Source organism: Castor canadensis, chromosome 7 (assembly GCF_047511655.1).
Source record: "Castor canadensis chromosome 7, mCasCan1.hap1v2, whole genome shotgun sequence".
Taxonomy (NCBI): domain Eukaryota; kingdom Metazoa; phylum Chordata; class Mammalia; order Rodentia; family Castoridae; genus Castor; species Castor canadensis.
The window spans coordinates 155887254-155909818 of record NC_133392.1 but is presented as its reverse complement, the minus strand read 5'-3'; the positions used below and the strand labels follow the sequence as shown (position 1 = coordinate 155909818).

The window sequence follows — 22565 nt, the reverse complement described above, 5'->3', positions numbered from 1 at the left end:
GGAGGGGATATTGCTGGGGCTTGAATTCAGGGCCTCACACTCACTAGGCCTGTGCTCTACCATTGAACTGTGTCCCCAGCCCTTTTTGCTTTGGTCACTTTTGAGATAAGGTCTTGCTTTTATGCCAGTGCCAGTCTGTACCACAGTCTTCCTATTTATGCTTTCCATGTAGCTGTGATGACAGGTGTGCACCACCACGCCCAGCTTATTGGTTGAGATGGATTTTCATGAAACCTTTGCCTGGCTAGTATTGAATCACAACCCTCCTGATCACTGAGTCTCAAGTAGCTAGGATTTCAGGCATGATCTATAACACCCAGCTCTGCTCATGACTTTTTTTTTTTTTTAATGTGCTCCCCTGCCTTTGGTGTATTTTTGGTTTTGATGTGATGTCCAGTTATGGAATTATTCTCGAAGCCCAAGAGTTCTAGAAAAACCATATACTAGACATTTTAGGGCTTATTATATAATGCTACTCACAGTTTCTCTCCATATATATTATTATGTTTTGGAATCCTACAGGCTTCTTACAGTAACCTGTTAAATGATTTGTGCAGTGAAATATTTTGTGAACTCTTAAGACTTTTCCTCATTAATCATTACTACTTCTACCATTCCTGGAAGTGGCATCATCTGTTTTTTTTTTTTTAACAGTGCTGGGGATTGAACCCAGAGACTTATGCATACTAGACATGTGCTACACCTCTGAGCCGTACCCCAGCAAATTTCATCTCCATGACTAGCATTTTCTGCCTCTTTATATGCTTATACCCCTTTTAGAACTCCTTTTCACTCCTTTCTTCACCTCGTTAGTCCCTGCTTGTTCTTCATTCCTCTATCTGGTTATCACTTCTCCCTGACAGATAGAGAGCTTTAGTTCTAGCACTTAACACACTGTTCTGTTAGCTGTTTTCTTTATGCTGCTCTGACATATGACTATTTCTGGAAAACTCAGGTACTTTCTTGACCTGTTCCCCACATGTCCACATGGCAGCTCCTGCCCTTCCCTTGTCTCTGCTTACTACATATAACCTAGTAAGAGAGCCCTGCCCTGATAGCTTTGCCTTAAATTGTACCCTTGCCCACCCTTCTTGCTTTCCTTTCCTTTGCTTGCCTTATTTTTCTCAAAAGCACTTATCACTGTCAATGTAGCATGGTACTTACTGGTCAAAACTATCTTGGCCTTTTACTAGAATGGGAATGTCAAGAAGGCAGGGATTTTGCTCCCTGCCACATCTCTAGTTTCCTAAGAACAGGGCTTGGCATATAGTGAAGTGGTTGGTATGTAACTGTTGAATAAGTAAATCACCAGTTACTTCTCTCACTCTAATATATAGCAAGGTCCTTGAGAAGGGAACATATTGCAGTTTTTATGTAGTATAATAAAATAAATAAGTGAAATAAACTTTCATCACATTAGTTTCTGCCTCACATCCTCAAATAGCACAAGCTGCTTCTTGCTTTCCTTCCTAGACATAGCATGTTAAATTATAAGACTGCCATTTTAAATGTGTACTTCCATCCTTAGGAATCAGAGAAGATCATTGCAGAGCTGAATGAAACCTGGGAGGAGAAGCTTCGTAAAACAGAGGCCATCAGAATGGAGAGGTCAGGAGGTTAAAATCTGGGACTCTTTCTAAGTTTTCTCAGGAATTCGAATTGCTTTTATAATGAGAAAAGAATTGATAGAAGTTAAAGACAAAGAACCTCTCTTCCTAAAACACTGTACAAAAAAATCAGCCTGACTGTGGCTAGTCAGATTTATACTTGGAAGTGAAATCATGTATTTAGAGGCTCTCTGGAGTCTTGTGCTTAATAGTCATGTTACTTCATGTTGCTGGGGATCCATAAGATGGAACATATTGAAGGAAAGAGTTTCTCATTTGCAAAAAGTAAATTGCCTTTGACAAACTCGCAAATTCAAAGAGCTGTTCTGATGTCTGTCTTTCAGAGTACCTTCTCTCGAACCTCTTTGTGAGAGGTGTAGTTTAGGTTGCAAACTTTTAAAGTATCTATTCTACCTCTACTGTTCTCTGCCCTGAAGGTGTGAACATCACCCCAAATGATGCTGTCGAATACACTTAAAAAGTGTCAGTGCCTGTCTTCACCCTTTGTGGAAAAGGAGGGAGAAGTTCTAATGTACTGATACAAGAAATGTAAAAACAACTTTCAAGTTTATTTTACATATTTTAAGCTAGAATTATTGAACCAAAATGATGGTGCTAATGACAGCATAATAGTTGAGAAAAATCCCATTTAGACTGTACGCTGTGTACCCAAGTTACTTTTCCTCTTTTTTAGAGATGAGTACTTGGTATCACAAACCATGGTCTTACAAATGCTAGACAAGTGCTCTACTACTGAGCTGTACCCCCAGCCTGGGAGAAGCTTCTTGTCTGGATGAAAGAACTAATTTTAACACAGGAGAACATTTAATTTATTTTGAATGTGCTGTTTCTCTTAAAAATAGTTTCTCAATGATAAGCACACCAGTCTACATTTGTATTACCAACTTTCTATGTGGCCAGTTGTTTACTGATTTATTTTTCACTTCATACCAGACTGATTTATTTGACATTTTGGTATTGGGATTCTGATGTACCTTTTTGTATTTGTTTTGTTTTGTTTTTTTTCCAGAGAGGCCTTGTTGGCTGAGATGGGAGTTGCCATTCGAGAAGATGGGGGAACATTGGGGGTATTCTCACCTAAAAAGGTAAGAGGCTATGTGAAACAACAAACAGAAACACTGTCTTAGTCAGTGGGCTATTTCATGTCTTTCAGGACTGGTTTTTCTCCCTCCCCTTTTGATACTTGGCTCAGTTTCAGATATATCTGGTTTTATCTTATAGTACAAGGCAGCCTATTTCTAAAGTACCTATCATGTTTACAAAAGTAAATCTGTAATTTTTGGCAACAACTTGTGTGCATGATTCAGTCATCTTCGTTGTTGGTTTCTCTTAAATTCTCAACCTAATCTTGCATCCCTTGCTTCAGTTTTGGCTACTCTTTCTATGTAGAGTTTCCCACAGAAGCCATCAACCCTGCTCTATAACTTTTTGGAACCAATTTCAGCTGTTCAGGTTTGCGAAGAAAAATACTGTCCCATGGTTTGTGTTATTTGCAACCATTGCCCTCAGTAGAGCAGTTCTATCAGTCCTTATCCTTCTAAAGTCCTCTGCTCCCTTCTCAGTTTTATTTTTTTAAAATGATTCTAAGATTTACTTTCCTACTTGCATAATCATAGTTGTAGAATGGTTAGGTACCTCCTTACTAATTTGCATAGTAAGGTACCTTTTCTTTTTTTAAAATGAGTTGCTGCTTATTTGTTGGATACTGGAAAACCATTATCAAATTAATGTTTTTGTGATAATAACAGAACATATACTAATGTACAAAGCATATGTTTCATACTACTAATAAGTGGTCCTTCAGGGCTGCACATATAGCTGAGTGGTAGATTATTTGCCTGATGTGTAAGGCCCTGGGTTCAGTCCCTACTCTAGTACCACCAAAAAACAAAACAAAACAAAAAACAAACAAAAAAACCCCCAAACTCCCACAAAATTCCAAACTGAAATGTCTGCTTCCAAAGCTTTAATTTTGCCCATTTGCTTTCATGTTGTAGACTTCCTCAGAAAAAGAATAGACATACCACTGACTGTCCAAACTCCAGGAGAACCTGCTCCTGAGATCCTCTTTTTCTTAAAGCCCTGTAAGGCGTCTGCTGTCCACAGAGGGCTTTGACCTTTCAAATCTTCAGGTTCTTAGACTGCAGAGGGAGATGCTAGTGAAAAGGCAGTGAGTTTTCTCATTTCTTTCTTTTTTAATCATTTTTTGGCAGCACTGGGGTTCAAACTTAGGGCCTCAGGCTTGCTAGGTAGGCATTCTTACCGCCTTTGCCAGTCCTCCTCTCATGTCTTTTTAATTATCTTTTCCAGTCTCTTTTTTTACCCTCTCCTTTGACTCTTCTTTCATTTTTCCACATTTGCTGGCATTATCTTGAGTAGATTTTGGTTCTAAGGTCATGTGACTTATTTTTGGATTCCAGTGGGGTCTTTTTACCAAAAAAGGTTGGTTTTAAAAAGATTGTAGAAACATTAGAGTTAGATGAAATGTATTTTAAAAAAAAGTTTATTTTGTTGAATGTGAATAGTTTTAATTTTTAAATTTTTTTCTTTAAAGTAAAAACTAATAAACTAAAGATAATAACTGGTACCAAAGAAGAACTGATAGAAATTACAGAAGGAAATGGCAGGGAGTGTGGGGATATTTAAATAAAAGTAAAATCTTTTTTGAGATTTTACCCAGGCATTTACAGAAGTTGTACTTAACCTATCCAAAGAATCAGACTGTTTTAATTTTTCCTTTGTGCATTATTCTTTGACCTTGTCAAGAACTCTGTCTTGTCCTTTATCCCAGGGCTTGTGGGTTTAAATAGGATGCATTGATGCATGTTGGGGAGGCCTAAAGAGAGGGTTTCTCTTTATTACAGAATTACAGCTAGTGATAAATGTTCTCCCTCTTAAAGCCTTCTAGGGAATCTGAGAAGCCTGGCCTCCTGTGGGCAGCTTGCTACAGCCCTCTCTTAGTGCCTTGTCCCAAATTGATAATCTGTAACCTTTTTCAGACCCCACATCTTGTTAACCTCAATGAAGACCCGCTAATGTCTGAATGCCTGCTTTATTACATCAAAGATGGACTTACAAGGTATATTTGTTTCTGGTTTGGCTCATTTAATGTTTTCTTTTATCCTACATGATTGATAACTAAAGGGAATTTGTTGAAAAAATTTTTATGATTCACAAAAAAATTTGAAATATAAACTATTTTCTGCACTTCTTCCAAATTATGTAAGTGAAAGCAGTTAACATTTAGTTTTTCTCTAGAAGACCCAAAATAAAGTTGTTCTTTTTAATCTTGGGTGAGTTCATTAGGGAGTTAGGTCACCCATGTCTTTTCACATGCTGTATGAGACCCATCAGTGTATGGTGGCCTTGGAGTTTGTTATTCTGATGCAGGAGGTTGATGACAATGTGGAATATAGATCTGTAGTCAGAAGCTTCTGATACCTTTTTGTATACACCAAAGGCTGTTCTTTGGGAGAAGGAGATTCATTGTTTTGAGTGCTTTTCGTGTGTGAATGTCCCTGGGAAACACTTTGTCTTGTGTTCAGGGTTGGCCAAGCAGATGCTGAGCGGCGCCAGGACATAGTACTGAGTGGGGCCCATATTAAAGAAGAGCATTGTGTCTTCCGGAGTGAGAGGAACAATAGTGGTGAAGGTGAGAGTCCCTGCTTTGAGCATCCAGTAATTATTTTATTTATTTTATTTATTTTACAGTATGAGAAATCCTTAAGACCTGGTATTCCCTGCCTCTATTGGTGGCACTTTCTTGTATAATCTAGTATTGAGAATGGGAAAACCTGGGCTGCTTACAAATGCAGGAACAGACATAGCTATTTTACATGAAAATAGCATGGAAAAAAAGAAGCCCTTTTGTTACTGCCAAGAACTGAGCTGGACATAGGCAACTAGGCTTCGTCTTGCATGTTAATTATTTAATAGAAAAGTAAGAAAGAATAAATATTCTGGATAATAGGAGACTTAAAGAACTTCAAGTTTTAACCTAGTAGAATACACTTTTATTTAAAAGGTTAGAAAAAAAAATCAATCTTGACTTTTGCCCAGGTTATTAACAAAACAGCAACAATTTAATGGTATTTTTATGCTTAGGCACTGACTTCTTCTCTTAGCATATAATTGTTCTTTAGCCAAAATATTAGCTTTTAATCTTTAGTTTCTGGTTATTATTTGTATCTCATACTTAAAGATTTCTGCTGGTTTTCAGTTCTGTTGGCTGAACCTTCAGATATTGTTGAAACTAACATTTGCTCTCTTCTTCTGAGGTTTGTGAAATTTAGTTAAGTGTTTCTATCTTAGCCACAGCCTCTTGTATTGGGACTAGTTCTGGTACCCTAAAAAGAACTGCCTTATAGACACTTCAGCCACTTGATTGGCTGCAGGAATCTATTCTAGTTATCATGAGTCCTGATAGTCTTCTGATTTCTGTTATTTGATTCCATTGGGTTTCGTGATAACGTTAGTTTGTGTTCCTCATAGTTATCGTGACTCTGGAGCCCTGTGAGCGCTCAGAAACCTATGTGAATGGCAAGAGGGTGGCCCAGTCTGTTCAGCTGCGCTCAGGTGAGACAGGAAGAGGTCTGAAATCTTTAGCAGTGTACACATAGCTTGTATGAACAGTTCTTTTAATTTTAATTTTTGACTCTTTTGTTTAAAGACTGAATTAGGATTTATGTTCTAGTAAAACTCCAAAAGCTGTCTTTTTGTATTAGGAGACTAAAGTTATGTTTCTTTTTTTGAGACAGTCTCCTTTTGTAGCCCAGGTGTCCTGCAACTCAATATTCTCCTGCTTTAGCTTCCTAAGCACTGGGATCATGGCGTGCACTGCCATACCTGCTGAGAGTAAGGTTATTAAACTAGATCCTATACATTTAAATAATGATTTCTTGGAGCTAGGGAGGGAGCTTAGAGGTAGAGCACTTCCTGGCTAGCATGCACAAGGTCCTGGGTTCAATCCCCAGCACTGTAAAATTAAAAAAAAAAAAAAATTTTTTTTTCTGGTACTGGGGATGGAACCTATGGCCTCATGCATGTTAGGCAAGTACTGTATCACTTGAGCCATACTCCCAGCCTTTTTGTTAGCATTTTTGTTTTTGATCTGGCCTCTAACCTGTAATCCTCCTGCCTCTACCTCACAAGTAGCTGGGATTGCAGATACATACCACCACACCCAGCCTAAAAAAAAAAATTTCTTAAAATAAATAAATAAATAAACTGGGTGCTGGTGGCTCACACCTGTAATCCCAGCTACTTGGAAGGCTGAGATCTGGAAGATCGAGGTTCCACGCCAGCCCAGGCAAAAAAGTTTTTGAGACCACAATCTCAACAGTATAAGCAGTGTGTGGTGCTGTGTATCTATCATCCCAGCTACTGTGGGAAGCATAAAATAGGAGGATTGCAATCCAGGCTGGCCTAGGCAAAAAAAAAAAAAAAAAAAATTGAGACCCTATCTCCAAAATAACCAGAGAAAAAAGAGCTATTGGCATGGCTTAAATGGTAGAGTGCCTGCCTAGCAAGCATGAAGCCCTAAGTTCAATGCCCAGTACCATCTAAATAAGTAAATAAATAAATAACAAAAATCAAGTAGAAAATGATTTTTTAATCTTATTTCTGTTTTGTGCTAGGAAACCGTATCATCATGGGTAAAAACCATGTTTTTCGTTTTAACCACCCGGAGCAAGCACGGGCTGAGCGGGAGAAGACTCCCTCTGCTGAAACCCCCTCTGAACCTGTGGACTGGACATTTGCCCAGAGAGAGCTTCTGGAAAAACAAGGAATTGATATGAAACAAGAGATGGAAAAAAGGTAATGCACATATATTATGAGGCAAACAGGACTTTTGAAACATATAGTAGCACTCATGAAACAGCTCCATGATTTCACAATTTATTCTTTCTTGTTTTTTTGTTTTGTTTTTTACTTCTAGGCTACAGGAAATGGAGATCCTGTACAAAAAGGAGAAGGAAGAAGCAGATCTTCTCTTGGAGCAGCAGAGACTGGTAGGAGTCTATCCTGAATCTACTACCTGTTAGGAAAGGGCAGTTGCTCCCACACCTTCCCTGTCCACAGATGAGCTTACCAAGGCTCTCATTGGTGCCACACGCTATCCTTTCATGTCCTTCATGGAGGACCAACTTAATCCCCAGTAGTCTTAGTCTGAAAAACTGTCCATAGAGGTACTATTTCCTGCCCTGTATTTCTTTACCATAACCAAGTGCTTTTTGAGGAAATAGAGTTTTTATGGTACTGTTGCCTCTCAGCAGTGGTTTTTGAATTTGCATCAGTGGTGATCCTTTTTAATGATAATTACTCTGAATATTCAATTTGGTGGGAGTTTGCCTTGGTTTTGTTTCTGATCACCTGATAGTACTAATTCTCTGCTCTTAGGCTGACTTGGGGATTGTTCTTGTGCTGGGCAGATTTTTTTTTTTTTAAAGTTAAACTGTGTCTAAAAGTGCTGCTGCACAGTTGCATGTGTTAATCCTCTTCTGCTCCCCTGCATGGAGTCTGAACTCTCAGTAAGGCATGTGTGGAGACAGTGGGAGCAGGGGCTACACACCCACCTCAGACAGGAGAGGGCGCTGTGCTCTGTGGGTGCAGAAGGGATTTGTTGAGTAGCTGGAAAGTCAGTTGAAGGTCCTAGCTATAACGCTAATGGCGTTAGCATTTTATGATGCTAATTGATTTCCTAGGTTTGATAAAAACGTTCAGTCTCATGGCTAAGTAAATTAATTTGTTAGTAGATTTTCACTTTTAAAGCCAACCAATTTTGGCTAACAAAGCCCTGGGCGGAAGAAGCTTCGTAGGATTCATTTGATGCATAAGCAAAAAACATAACCTTTGGATACTATTGGTTGGGTTTAGGAGTTCTCATTTTTTTAAGATTCGTGGTTATTTCAGGTAAGGAGACATTAGGAGAAAGCTGGGACACTGACTTGCTCCCTTAGAAACCTTATGCTTTGTGCTTTGTGGAGGGGCTATTGCATAATAGGCTATAAGCACCACAAACTCAGCAAAAGCAGCCATTCCCAAGGCAGCTCAATTCTCAGGCTTGGAAGCGGGATCCAATTAGTTTATTTTCTTGGATATAATAGTAAAGCCCCCAAAAGTATGGACCATAAGAATAAATCAAGTGTTTGAGGCAAGATAATGCCAGTGCTGCTCCAGATAGAATCTCTCTAGGAGGCCCACTTGGCTTTACCTGAAATGAAAACAGAAAAATTTAGCTACTCTGTGATTAGGGCTTGAAAGGTCTGTGACACATGAAAGGGACCTTTTATCTTAATCTAATAACATGATTCTGATGGTCTGTGGAGATCAAAGAGGACAGAAATAATTATGCTCTACTTATTATCAACAGTAGTGCTTTGTATTGTGTAGTGCTTTGTAATTTATGAAGATATTTTACATCCATTTTACTTGGTCCTAAAAACAGCCCTCTTTGGTAGGTGTGCATGTAAGTAAAATGTGGAATATTGCTTTCATAGTTGAGGAAATTAAGGCTAAAAACATGCTAACTTGCCCACTCTTAGATACCTGCTAAGTCATGGATATGGGGCTTAACCTTGGGTTTTCTGACGCATTTCAGTGTTCTGTTCATTAGCATGATGCTTTTTGACCACCTGTTGTTAAACTGTAGCTGCTCATTGCATAGGTCTGGGGTGGGATTCTGTATGTCACTCCCAGGTGATGCCAATGCTGCTGGTCCTGGGACCACACTTTGAATGACTATGCATGAAAGAAAAATGATACCTGTGTCTCCATCACCAAGAGTTGATGATCATTCTGTGTCTGAAAATAAAAGCACTGAACAGCCAGGCATGGGTAGTACACACCTGTAATCACAGCTACTCAGGAGGGTGAGGAAGAAATATCAAAAGTATAAGGCCAGCCTGGGCAACTTAGAAATACCCTGTCTCAAAATTGAAAAAAAATGGAGGTGTAGCTTAGTGGTAGAGCACTTACCTAGCATACATGAGGCCCTAAATTCAATCCATAATACCATCAACAAACAAAAACCATTGATCATTAAATAAAGTAAATGTCTCAAAGACATTTCTAGGGATCTGCAGGTAATCAGGTTCTGGTTATCATTGCAAACTAGGATTTCATGAGCAGTTCCTTAACAGCAAAAGTCCAGCTGTCTGTTTCACTTAAGTTTTTGACCTCAAAACAACTGATTTCTACTTTGGTCTAAAGAATACCAGTAACAATACTGAGTAGAAAAGCATGTTTTTTTATGACCCCATAATTGGTCAACCAATATATTTCTAATGTTCCCTCTGAGTAAATGTTGAAGAGATACAAAGAAATTATTATTTATTTAATATTTATTATAAGTAAATTTTTGTATAATGATAGCGTTACAAAATGGAATTCAGGGTTGTGGGTTTTCTGTGTGGTAGCTGTCCAAGTGCAGCTCACATTGCTGAGCATTCTTGTACAGTTAGATACCTATTACAACTTGTCCTTTCGGTGCTCACCTTTTCAGATGGGTTTCAGGCTCTTCTGTCTCCTCATTTGCATAAAGTCTTTGCCCAGTCTCTTCAGGAGGCCTGCTTTGTACTTTGTATTTAATGAAAACAGAAGGATCATTTAAGTGACATGTGAAGTGGCCAAGCCACTTTTTCCAACTCTGTAATCAATGAATCTAAATATCTTTACATCCGTTTTGTTTGTTTGTTTTGACATGAGATAGGGCTTACATCTTGACACATGGACTTTGCATGCAGAGTTTTTAGAATGGTTAGTTTGTGTTAGGGTGATACATTTGAACTGTAAAGAGGATATATTCTACAGAGTTAATCTGACAGCATTTTAAAAGGAAAGAAAATTATGGCTACTTGATTTAATTTGAGTTCTTTGGGATTTAATTAGACTCATTTACATTTTATTTTAGAATATAAGGTGTAACTTTTACTTTTCAAGCCTGATACTAAGGCAATGATTACAATATTTGTCCTTTCCTAAATTCAGTAATATTAATTTTATCCCTAAGCAATTTTAAGAAGAAAAGAAAAACAGTGGGGGGAAAAGTTGTCAGTTATGTGGGAAGAATCAAAGAAACTTTGTGTTCTATAAAACTCAGTTTTTACATATTTATAAAAAACCCCTCAAGTCAGACATACTTTTTCCTCTAATATTTACTAATGTCATCTTTTTATAACTTATGATTAAGCCTCTCAGTGGGTGTAGGTGCTCACGCCTATAATCCTAGCTACTCAGGAGGCAGAGATCAGGAGAATTGCAGTTTAAAGCAGCCTGGCCAAATAGTGTGAGAGACCCTATCCTGAAAAAACCCATCACAAAAAAAGGCTGGTGGAGTGGTTCAAGGTCTAGGCCCTGAGTTCAAACCCCAGCACTACAAAAAAAAAAATTGGAAAAAGATTAGGCTTTTAGTTTTTTCTTTTTCCTCTATGGTGCTGAGGATTGAGTACAGGGCCTTGCCCGTGCCAGACAAGCCCTTGACCACTGAGCTACATCTCTGGTTCCCATTTGGGTTTTTTTAAAATTAAAAATGCAAAGAAAAAATAGCGTAAAATCTGTAAACTTAGTCATAACTGCTTTTTTGATATTAATTTTTCAAATAGTTAGGGCTTACAAATGGGTGCAGCACCTATTTACTTTTGACCAGTAGAAATTATACAAATTGCAGTGTCATTGGCTCACACCTGTAATCCTGGCTACTCAGGAGGCAGAGATCAGGAGGATTGAGGTTTGAAGCCAGCCCAGGCAAATAGTTCACAAGACTATACCTCAGAAAAACCCATCACAAAAAAAGCATTGGTGGAGTAGCTCAAGCAGTAAGAGTGCCTGCCCACCGAGCACAAGACCCTGGGTTCAAATCCCAGTGCTGCCCCAAAAAAAAAAAAATAGAAAAAAGAAATAACATAGATCAAAAACAACACCTTTAAATTCAGAAGCCAAATTACTGTCATTATTGTTAAAGATTATTTTCTCATTCCTTAGAAAGTGGCTGTGCAGACAGATCTTTGGTATATAGAACATATCTATTATCGATTTAAATTCTTTTTTAATTACAAAATCTTTATTAGAGATTTTTTGGTGAGCGCAGCCAAGAAAAAACAAATCATTAAGTAACAGTATCTCCATTTACTGGACTAACTTGAACTACTTGTCTACTGAGTATTTTCTTTTCCCAGCAACTTTTTATTTCCCGAATAAAAATTCTTCTAGACCTATTACATGGAATTCTAAACCCAGCATTACTTTCATGTGGTTCCAGGCTATCAAGATTTGACTGTGGGGTAAATACTATCAGAGTACCTTAAGTGAATGTATAGAAATGCCACAATGAAACCCCTTAATGTGTGCAATTAAAAAACTAAATATATACCAAAAAAAAAAAAGATTTGCTTACGAGCCACTAGCTGGGCCACAAAGTGAGTTTCAGGCCAGCCTGTCTCAAACAAACAAAAAGATTTTCTTGTGTTAGTTAAGAACATTTGGTTATTATACAAATATGTAACCCTTGAAACTATGTTGTTGTGAAGCCAGGCTTCTGTTTTAGGCCTAAGGTAAAAATTTTTGGAAGTAATAGGGATAGACAGTTGGAAAGACAGAGTTAGAGTGGACTCATTTTCCGTATGGATAGTATAATCTTTGTCTTTTTATGTCTATTGGAAGAGTTGTCACTAAAAGTGATATTCTTCAAATAGCTAGAAATGCCATGGGTTTTCTATGTAGAAAACATATAAATGCTCTGTTTCTTGGGGAATTTTAAATTGTGCTTAATGGAAGAATATTTGCCTAGCTTAATTTTTTTTTGACATGGGGGTTTGAACTCAGGGCCTCACACTTGCCAGGCAGATCCCCTGCCACTTGAGCCATTCTGCCAGCCTAGCTTAATTTTTGTTCTGGTAATTTCTTTCTCAAAATTTGTGAGGTGAGCTGAGCACAGTGGTTCACATCTATACTTCTAGCTACTCGGGAGGTGGAAATTGGGTGGATTACAGTTTGAGGCCAGCCTAGGGAAAAAGTTCATAAGACCCAATATCAACCAATAAAAAGCTGGGTGTGGTGGTATGTGCCTGTCATCCCAGCTAAGTAGGAAGCATAAATAGGAGGATCAAGTCTAGGCTGGCCCAGGCATAAAGTGAGACCCTATCTTGAAAACTACTAAAGCAAAAAAGGAGTTGGAGGCATGACTCAAGTGGTAGAGCACCTGAGGTCAACCCCCGATACCACCAGAAAAAAATTTTCTTTTGGAGGTATAATATTGTTGGCTTAAGTATATGAGAAATAAAAATAGACCAGATCCATTTTTTTGTGCTTCCTTATTCTTGAGTTACAAACTTAAATGTACAAATAGAGTGGATTAATTTAACATGACAAAAGGAAATAGCAAATCTCTGCTCCTAGGAACTGGACTTCAGAACCCTCTCCCCTGACAGAAAAAGGAATTGGTTGATAAGAACTTCTGATGTTTTGCTAATAGGGATTTGTAGCACTTTTTAACATCATCCTGTTTGCTTCTTTTTCTACTTTCTCATCTTCTAACTTTTTTCTAGGGCTGCTCTTTTTAGTAAAGCTAAACCAAACTTGGCGTCCTACAGCCTTACTAACCTTTGTTAATCCACCTGCTCGTCACATCTTTGTATGGCATCTGTGCTCACACATGGGGGAAGGAGATTCTGGAAGAAACAACAGCAATAACCAAGGCAAATGTGAGGAAGTGGCTGCATGGGTTGTTAGCATGTGTGGGGCACAGGTTTTGCTTCGTTTTCTTGAGATGGAGGAGAGCTTATCTCACACTACCTTGTTACTTTCATAAGACCATAGAGTGAAAGACTCACTCTCTGCCCACCTGAGAAATTTGGTTGCATATTTTATCACATAAGCCAAAAGGTAGAAATTTGGATTAGGAGTGCTAAATAAAGATCTATATTGATAGAAATGTGCACATGCATATGCATATGTCTTTAACAGACTACCCTTTTAGGGTTTTTTAAATTTGATTTTTAGTGGTTTTTAAAAATTTTTTTTTTTAGTTTGGCTTTTAAATTGGTTAAGGCTTTTTTTGCTTGCTTTTTCTTCAGTTTGATTTTCCTTTTTTATGTTTTAATTTTGGTTATTTTGGGGCCATTTTTTTATTTTGTTTTTCCAAAGGACGCGGATTCTGATAGCGGGGACGATTCTGACAAGAGGTCGTGTGAAGAGAGCTGGAAACTGATTACTTCTCTGAGAGAAAAGCTACCTCCCAGCAAGTTGCAGACCATTGTCAAAAAATGTGGCCTCCCCAGCAGTGGGAAGAAAAGAGAACCAATTAAAATGTATCAGATCCCTCAAAGAAGGCGCCTGAGTAAAGATTCCAAGTGGGTCACAATCTCAGATCTGAAGATTCAGGCTGTTAAAGAGATTTGCTATGAGGTTGCTCTCAATGACTTTAGGCACAGTCGGCAGGAGATTGAGGCCTTGGCCATTGTGAAGATGAAAGAGCTTTGTGCCATGTATGGGAAGAAAGATCCCAATGAGAGAGACTCTTGGAGGGCTGTGGCCAGGGATGTCTGGGACACCGTTGGTGTCGGAGATGAGAGGATTGAAGATATGATGGCCAGTGGTAAAGGTGGAACAGATGTAGATGACCTCAGGGTTCATATAGACAAGCTGGAAGATATTTTGCAAGAAGTCAAAAAACAAAATAACATGAAAGACGAAGAGATCAAAGTCTTAAGAAATAAAATGCTTAAAATGGAGAAAATCTTACCACTGATTGGATCTCAGGAACAGAAAAGCCAAGGAAATCACAAGCCAAAAGAGCTTATTGGTGCTGGTGTTGGTGAGAATGATGTGAGTAAAGGAGATAGTGGAGAACTCGGCAAAGAAGAACGTGTTTCTCAGCTGATGAACGGGGATCCAGCTTTTAGACGGGGGCGTCTTCGTTGGATGAGGCAAGAGCAAATTCGGTTTAAGAACCTGCAACAACAGGAAATAACAAAGCAGCTCCGTCGGCAGAATGTACCTCATAGGTTCATCCCTCCTGAGAACCGGAAGCCCCGCTTCCCTTTTAAGAGTAACCCCAAACACAGAAACTCTTGGAGTCCTGGGACTCATATTATTATAACAGAAGATGAGGTTATTGAGCTCAGGATTCCAAAAGATGAAGAAGGAAGAAAAGCAAATAAAGAGGAGAGCCAAGAGAAAGGGGGGATGACAGTTTCAAAGGATCTCTTGTTACCAGGGGGCTCTCAGGGCAGGAGGAGTCAGGATCACATCCAAGTAAGCAGGCAGCAACAGCCACCTCAGCTCCGTTGGAGAAGTAATTCTCTCAACAATGGCCAAGCGAAAAGTATGCGCTGCCAGGCAGCTGCCTCTGCGGAGTCACTCAACTCCCATGGGGGCCATTCCACTGCTGACCTGCAGGCTTTCCAGGCAAAGCGTCACATTCACCAACACCGGCAGTCTTACTGTAATTATAACACTGGAGGTCAGGTAGAGGGTGGTATGATCAGTTCCTCTCAGAAGCAGACTGATAAACCCAGCCACTGTAACCAGTTTGTGACACCTCCAAGAATGAGGAGACAGTTCTCAGCACCCAATCTCAAGGCTGGTCGAGAAACCACAGTATAAATGAATTAATTACTGGACAAACTTGAAATCATAGTGGAAGAAACAGGCAATGTTGATATTAGCTCATGGTTTGAGTTGGTTCTACCCCGGCCTTGAATTCCAACTATTTACATTATGACTATAATGTTGTGTTCCTACAAATATTAACTGGTTTATATTGTTAAAACATAAAACACTGGCAGACATTTCAACACCTCCCTTTTGCTTACATACCATCACTGGGCAGTTTCTGGAATTTTGGATAAAACACTGAGACCTCTTTTGTTTATCTTAGACTTTCCTCCTTCCTTGGTGCCTAGGTAATTAAATACTTACACCAACTTGTCTTGTTTTGGTGTAAGTTTGTTTTATTTTTATACTGCTTACAAAATGATCTGATATCCGGAAAGACCTGCCTCTTAGTTTATGCAGCTCTCAAAAGGGGAATTTGATGTGTAGAATTGAATGTCTATTATTCCCCATAAATGTTATGAATTGGTTTTAAAATAGTAACATGCAACTGTGTGGACACAACTTTGGACTTCTCATCCGTGTTTGTTCTTTTCTTTAAATATAATTGGTGTTTTCTTAAGCCCAAACTAAATATTTCAGACATATTGTGTAGTACACAGCTTAGCATCTTTCATAGAACTTCCACATCTTCTTCTTCTTCTGTATTTTACATAGGACTGAGTCAGTAGTTTTTAAATGTGTCAAAATACGTATGCAATTTTTCATAATTCCAAAATCTTCAAATTGGCACAGTGCGGGTTTCTGTTTATGACTTACATTTTGAAGTTTAATGTATTATTTCACATTCACACACAATGAACTACTCACTAAAACTGTGCCAATAAAAATACCAACAAGAAATTTGAGTTCTTTGAGCAGTATATATAAGTTTGTAAGTAGATTATTTGGTGGGAGAAGGAAGAGATGGGACATGGGAAGACATTGCAGCATATGGCTCTTTATTGTTTTTTTCCAGCAGTTGATGAGATGAGATAATAAACAATAGTTAACTTTGGTGGGTCTGCAACAAAGGAGATGATACACGGTCAACTAATTTTTGGTCAACAGCAGCAAATGCTCATAGGTACTCAAGCTTACAGAGAGAAGTCCTGATGAACATTTACTGTATCAATACCTCATTTTACCATGGTGTGGACTCAGTTTGCCTCACTGGAGTGTCCATTAAAAAAAGGTGGATTTTAATGAGAAGAAATGTATGGTTTTCCACATTGTTCTTCATTTCTTGAACTTGTCAGAAACTTTTCTAAGAGGCAGTGTGAAGAGCCAGAGATTGCCTGTCTTCATGATGTCGGAGATTCTTACGCCACACTAAATCATCTGTCAGACATTTGTCTTCTAAGCGGTGTGAAAAACTGCAGCCAAGATAGCAATTAGCACTCAAGGAAGACGTCAAGATTGTGATTATATTTTTCCTTTGTATGTGGGCACTATGCTTTATTAGAACATACTATTTTTAAGTAATATTCTTTCTTTGCTTGTAAGAAAATGCTTTCTTAATGCACAGAAGGTTGCTTCTAACTAACTTTTTTTTTCTTTAAAAAAGAAAACTTGGTGGGGGATATTTTTGTTTTTATAGCTAGAACTTTCTAGTCTTCAGCAGAGCATTTTATGACAGATTGGATGTGGATAACTGATGCTTGCAGTGTGTTTATTTCATTGATACGACAGTCTCTTGTGCCATTTGGTTTGACTATACTTGGTAGTCTGTTTCAAGTCAGGTGCTCCAGTGCAACCCACAGTTGTATTCTTTAGTCTTCTTTAGACATAATTATGCTGAGTATTCCTTTCCTGGCAAAAAAATTTGTTTTCTTATTTTAAAAATAACAATTACTTAGCTTTCTTCTGTAGCAAAAATGGGCTATCATTTTCCCAACTTGAAGTAATAGGGTAGGCCCATGTATTTTCATTTTTGTTGATGGCCTTTTAGTCTTGTTATAGACTGAACAGTAGGAGGGGTTTCTCCACTGGTGATTATATGGCACTAGAGTAAGGAGCTCCATAATGTTTTCACGTAAAAATGTGTATTGTGGTAAGGATGGTGCAGTGGTATTCCAAAGAGTTAGGTTTCTGTTGTGCTTCATCTGCACAACATCTATGTTTAGACATCTAAAGGAGCCCTTAATTTCATAATGACCAGGAGAAAAATGAACAAAGGTTTCATTGACTATATAGATGTCCCTTCATGCATTTTGGAGCAGATGCTTATTTTAGGAAGTAGCTTTGCATGAATAAAACTCCTTCATTGGATCTCTCACTAAACTAGTAACTAGTGCCATATTACTTTGTTTGTTGAATTTTTTTTTTTTTTTGAGATGGGGTCTTGCTGTGTTGCCTAGGCCGGCCTTGAACTCATTATCCTCCTCCCTCAGCTTCCCTGCCAATTATAGGTGTGCACCACTATAATCTGATGTTATCTCTCCCTGAGCTTAAACACTACAAGACCAAAGAGAGGTGGTCATCATTCAAGCATTGTTTTATCATTGAAACAGTCCTAGGCTTTACCATAGTGAAATGAAAAAGTGCTTATGCTAAGTGAAATAATACAATGATCTGATGTTAATGGGAATACAGAGAAGTCCTAATTAATTGATATAGTTTAGTAAACCAAAATGGTATTCTATGGAGTTAGAATTCAAAACAAAATTCAAAACAAAATTCTGTAGAGACATTCTGTTTATCTAATAAGTCTAAACCAAAGGATATTTCCTTTACTTTTGCTTCCAATTCTTTTTAGCATAGCAAATTGTTTTTCCTTTCATTAGTGGTACATGAAAAGAGAATTGTTCATTACACTGAAATGACTTGAAGTGACCTTTTGTGCTTTAGGTATAGGTTGATACTAAGAACAAAACTAAAGAGTTTGTCAAGCCAGTGTTTGCATTTTTAAATGCTATCAGATAGTAGGAAGTTACATGGGCTTGCCACAGTCAGCCACTGTACCCAGTGTCTCTTTGGTCCTTGTAGACTTCTCTTAATGATTTGTACAGAAAAGCTGGGAAGAGGGGAAGTTGCCTGTCTGGTGTACCTGAATGAAGAAACCTTCTTAGGTGCAATGCAAAGTGAGCATGTGTTCTGTATTTGAGCCAAATTTATAAGCAGTTTTCCTAATTGTCCAGTTTATGTTATCTTTCCCAGATTTTAAAATCTGCTCTAGGTATTCTTAGTTTGGACCATGTTAGGTTGTGAAATGTTTTGGTTTTCCTCCTGTTATTACTGTAAAAGAAGTTATGAATCTTCTTGTAACAAACTGTAGATTTCCCTCAATTTCTTAAAACAGTGCTTGAAGATTGTCTTTGAGTATAAGACCTGCCTTTTCTGAAAGGGAGTGTTAGTTTGTAATGTTAAAGAAATGAAGTCCTCCTTCAATAAAGTTGAAATTATCTTTTAAGAGTGTGATTTCTCTCTGTGTGGGAAGGAAAGAGTGAACTGAGGTAATGGTAATTAAATCTGGTCTTGACTGTTACATTGCTTTTTCATCTGAAGATGGTTGTTTTCCACATTTTTTTATACTTCTACATGGACTTGATTATTTTCAAGCTTTCACGTTTACTGTTCTTTTCTATAATGAAATTCTGGGCTAGGGTGCAGCTCAGTGGTAGAGGATTTGCTTAGCATGCACAAGCCATCGGGGTGGTTCCATCTGGGGGAGGGGTTCCATCGCTACTCCCTCCCCCAGAAAAGAAAAAAGAAAAAAAGTGTGTGTGTGTGTGTGTGTGTGTGTGTGTGAATAAGTAATTCTGTCTCACACGGGGACGTGAAGCCCTACTTTATGCTATATTTCTCTTAAAATCTTTTCTTGTATAAGATAAGAAAATCACATTCTGATTTCTTATCTTTAAACACACTTTAAATTGTGTTTTCAATATTTTCATTACAAAGTCATGATTTAAAGTTCTTTTAAATGAAATAGCTATACTTCCCTTCATATGGATGGAAGCTGTATGTTTTAAAAGCTTTGAGTAATTGTATATCTTTATACCTCTTTAACTTTTTTTTATTGTACTGGGGTAAATTATGACATTCACCAAGGTTCTTACAATATATCATAGTTGAGTTCACCCCTCCATCATTCTCCTTGATTCCCCCCTTCCTCCATTCCTTGAACATTTTCAACAGGTCTCGTTTTTCCATTTCCTTTAATTTCTGCTTTTCTCCACCCAGATAATTGGTGGTTGGCTAGAGAAGAAACAGGATGAAGCAGAATATTTTTCTGGAGTAGAAATTAGTCTTGTTGAAAATTTGGGCCTGCCATTTTTATCTTGAAAAGCAATACAGTCAAGCATATTATGGAGAATATAACATCTGTATGAGTTTTTAATATGAAATTGAGATTTAGAGATGGGGGTGGGTGAGAGAAAGGAGGCTGAAGGGATGAGGACCAGACTGTGGCATGTCAAGGATTTGGGCTTTTATCTTATGTCTCATGAGAAGCTACCAAGTGATTTTAAACAGGGAGATTGCTTTACTTAGATTCACCTTTTTTTTTTTTTTTTTTTCAGTACTGGAGTTTGAACTCAGGATCTTCACCTTGAGCCACTCCACCAGCCCAATTTTTTGTGATAGGGTTTTTCGAGATAGGGTCTTGAGAACTATTAGCCTGGGCTGGCTTCAAACCGTGATCCTTTTGATCTCCATCTCCTGAGTAGCTAATATTACAAGCGTGAGCCACTGGTGCCCAGCTAGATTCATCTTTTAGAAAGTTTACTATGGCCAAAATACAGAGGATGTGTTTTAGGAAGGGGAATTCCGAGCCAAGTTTACCAATTGGGATGTTGCTACTTGAATCAAATAAGAAACAATGCTTTTCCAAACAAGGCTAAGAGGAAACTGAAAGAGTAAGAGAAAGTGGGAGCTATTTCTGGTCTTAGGAAAAGTGCTGTGGGACTCCTGGAGGGAGGGATAGATCTGAGACAGTGGCTATACAGTGCTGCTAGTGGTGAGGAGCAAATTTAGGTGTTGACAAGAACCAGAGTGTCACCTTGGGTGTGGATATCTTTCTTCTGGCTATTGCTTGCTAATTATAGTCTGCCATTTAGAACCAAGCTTCTAATGTCAAAAACTACCTATCAGAACACTCAGGATGGTGACATTGATTTTAACCTTACATCAGAGATTCCCTAACTGCTTGCCACCATACTTCTCACCTAGAGGGCTGCAGTAACCTTTGCTTCTCTTCTTGATTCCTGCAATCCATTGTTCACATGGTGACCAGAATCATCTTTTAAAAACATAACTCACATTCTACCAGTGGCCTCAGGCCTCCCCATAGCACTTACAGGTCTGAATCTTACCATTGCTTATGAGGCTTTACTTGTTTTGGCTCTTTGCCCACCTCTGATTTCATACCCTGGCCTCTTGTTCTTGGATATGCCAAGTTTGTTCTGACCTCAGGGCACTTGCACTTCCTCATGACTACAGGTCCTTTCTCATCTTACTTATCTCCTCTCCCAGATCTGAGTCCATCCCATGTCATCTCTCACTGTTTTAGTAATGATAACCTGTACTTATCTTGTCTGTGTACTTATTTGGCTCTTTCATGAGATTGTTAACACACCTAAAATAAGTGTGTTCACTTCACCAGTCATCTATATACATAGGTTCTCAAACTGGGATGTGCATCAGAGCTCCCTGGGAGAGGGGTCTTGTGAGCACATAGACTGCTGGGCCTATCCCCAGAGTTTCTGATTGACAGAGGCTGGGAGGAGACCTGATACTTTGCGTCTTTGATAAGTTCACGGTGATTCTGATGGTGCAACAGGCACCTCTGAGAACCCCTGATATAAAACTGGGCTTAGTAAGCATTTTCCATAAAAAGCTAGATTGTAATAAATTAATCACTTGTTCATTTTCAATACTAAGGGTTGAATTTAGAGCCTTGTGCATGCTAGGTAAGTGCTCTACTGCTGAACTGCACCCTCAACCGTCAGTGAGATCAAGCTTTTCAGATCATGTGGTTTCTCTTACAGATACTCACCTCTATTGTGGTAGTTGGAAAATGGCCATAAACAATCTGCCAATGAACAGGGATGACCGCGTTCCAATAAAATTATATTCATAAAAACTGCTGGTAGTCTAGATCTAGCCTGCAGGCCATGCTATACCGATCCCTGACCTAGAAGATTGTCACATTTGAGAAAGGTTGATCTAGAAGATCGTCACATTTGAGAAGGGTTGATCTAAAGGTAACACATACCATCTGATCTGGAAAATGTGCCAGATGCTTCATGGAGAGTGACAGTATGATCCCTGGCCCCATGAAGTTCACAGAGTTATGGAGGAAGTAGCCATTGGACGGATAATCACCCCAAGAATGAGTTAGTATTTGGTGATGAATGTCAGGAGGGAAAAATACAGGGTGCTTTGAAAGGCCATAACAGGTACCTCTGGAGTGAAAGGAGCCTCCCCTTCCTACCAACTGATGACTGTTTTGTTTCCCCGGGGTCGGGGGGGAATCAGAAGAAACTTCCCTTCTTTCCACTTTCTGTTCTGCATGTGCCCATCCATAACACACTCCGTCCATCTCTCCTATTAGCAGTTGAACTGTCCTGGCTCCTCTTGTAGCCCAGCCCTGGTGCCCTGCATTCCATGCTTTCTCAAGGGCTTACTGTACATTTACCCACTTCTTCTTTACAGCATCAGCTTTGCTCTTAGGTTATCAAAAGTTCCACATCCCAAGTGAGTTGCCACTCTGTTTCTCTGTTCCTCCTTATAGAAATACTTCTTGATAGGCTGGGGTCATGGCTCAAGTGGTAGACCACCTGCCTGGCAAGAACAAGGTCTTGAGTTAAAATTCCAGGACCAAATCACCCTCAGTTTCTCCTTTTCTTTTAATACCCCATCATGAGATCATCAACAGGTCCCATTTCCTCTGCCTGTAAAACATACCCAACTCTATTGTCTTTAATGCTGATACCCTGGACCAGACCACCCCATCTCTCTTAGATACTGCTGTACTGCTTCATGACTCTCTCCTTCCACAGTTCCTCCCAACTATCTACCCTTCTCCTCCCTCTACCACGCCATCCACACAGGCCTTGCTTTACCTTAAACACCCTGGGTTCCTTTCCTTCTTTGTGTCTATGCACTCATTGTTAAGATTAATGTGATTGGAACCCCTTGCTTGACCTTCCCTGACCACCTAATCTAAAGGTCTTCCTTTTATTGTTTTTTTCTTCCTATGTCTATTCACCAATGTCTTATCTTTTGCCTTTATCTTTCTTCAGAATACTTCTTACTACTAAAATCCTAGGTTATGCCTTGTTTACTGTTTATCATTTCTCTCCCCTTCACCAATGGGACCTTTGTCTTTTTTTTTTTTTGTCA

The 22565-nt window shown here is 38.7% G+C and overlaps 1 protein-coding gene across 10 annotated transcripts in view; it reads left to right on the top strand.

The window, feature by feature from the left end:
* The window catches only part of Kif1b (kinesin family member 1B), a 130233-nt gene that overhangs the window by 61293 nt on the left and 46375 nt on the right, over positions 1-22565 (top strand). For 9 of the 10 annotated variants that reach the window (XM_020186105.2, XM_020186090.2, XM_020186074.2 and 6 more), the window contains 7 exons: positions 1529-1608; positions 2638-2713; positions 4628-4707; positions 5174-5280; positions 6120-6203; positions 7265-7445; positions 7567-7639. In XM_020186105.2, the coding sequence (XP_020041694.2) occupies positions 1529-1608; positions 2638-2713; positions 4628-4707; positions 5174-5280; positions 6120-6203; positions 7265-7445; positions 7567-7639 (681 nt within the window). Of the gene's footprint in view, positions 1-1528; positions 1609-2637; positions 2714-4627; positions 4708-5173; positions 5281-6119; positions 6204-7264; positions 7446-7566; positions 7640-13769; positions 18631-22565 lie in introns of those variants that run through there. The other variant, XM_074081389.1, reaches the window with a different exon arrangement.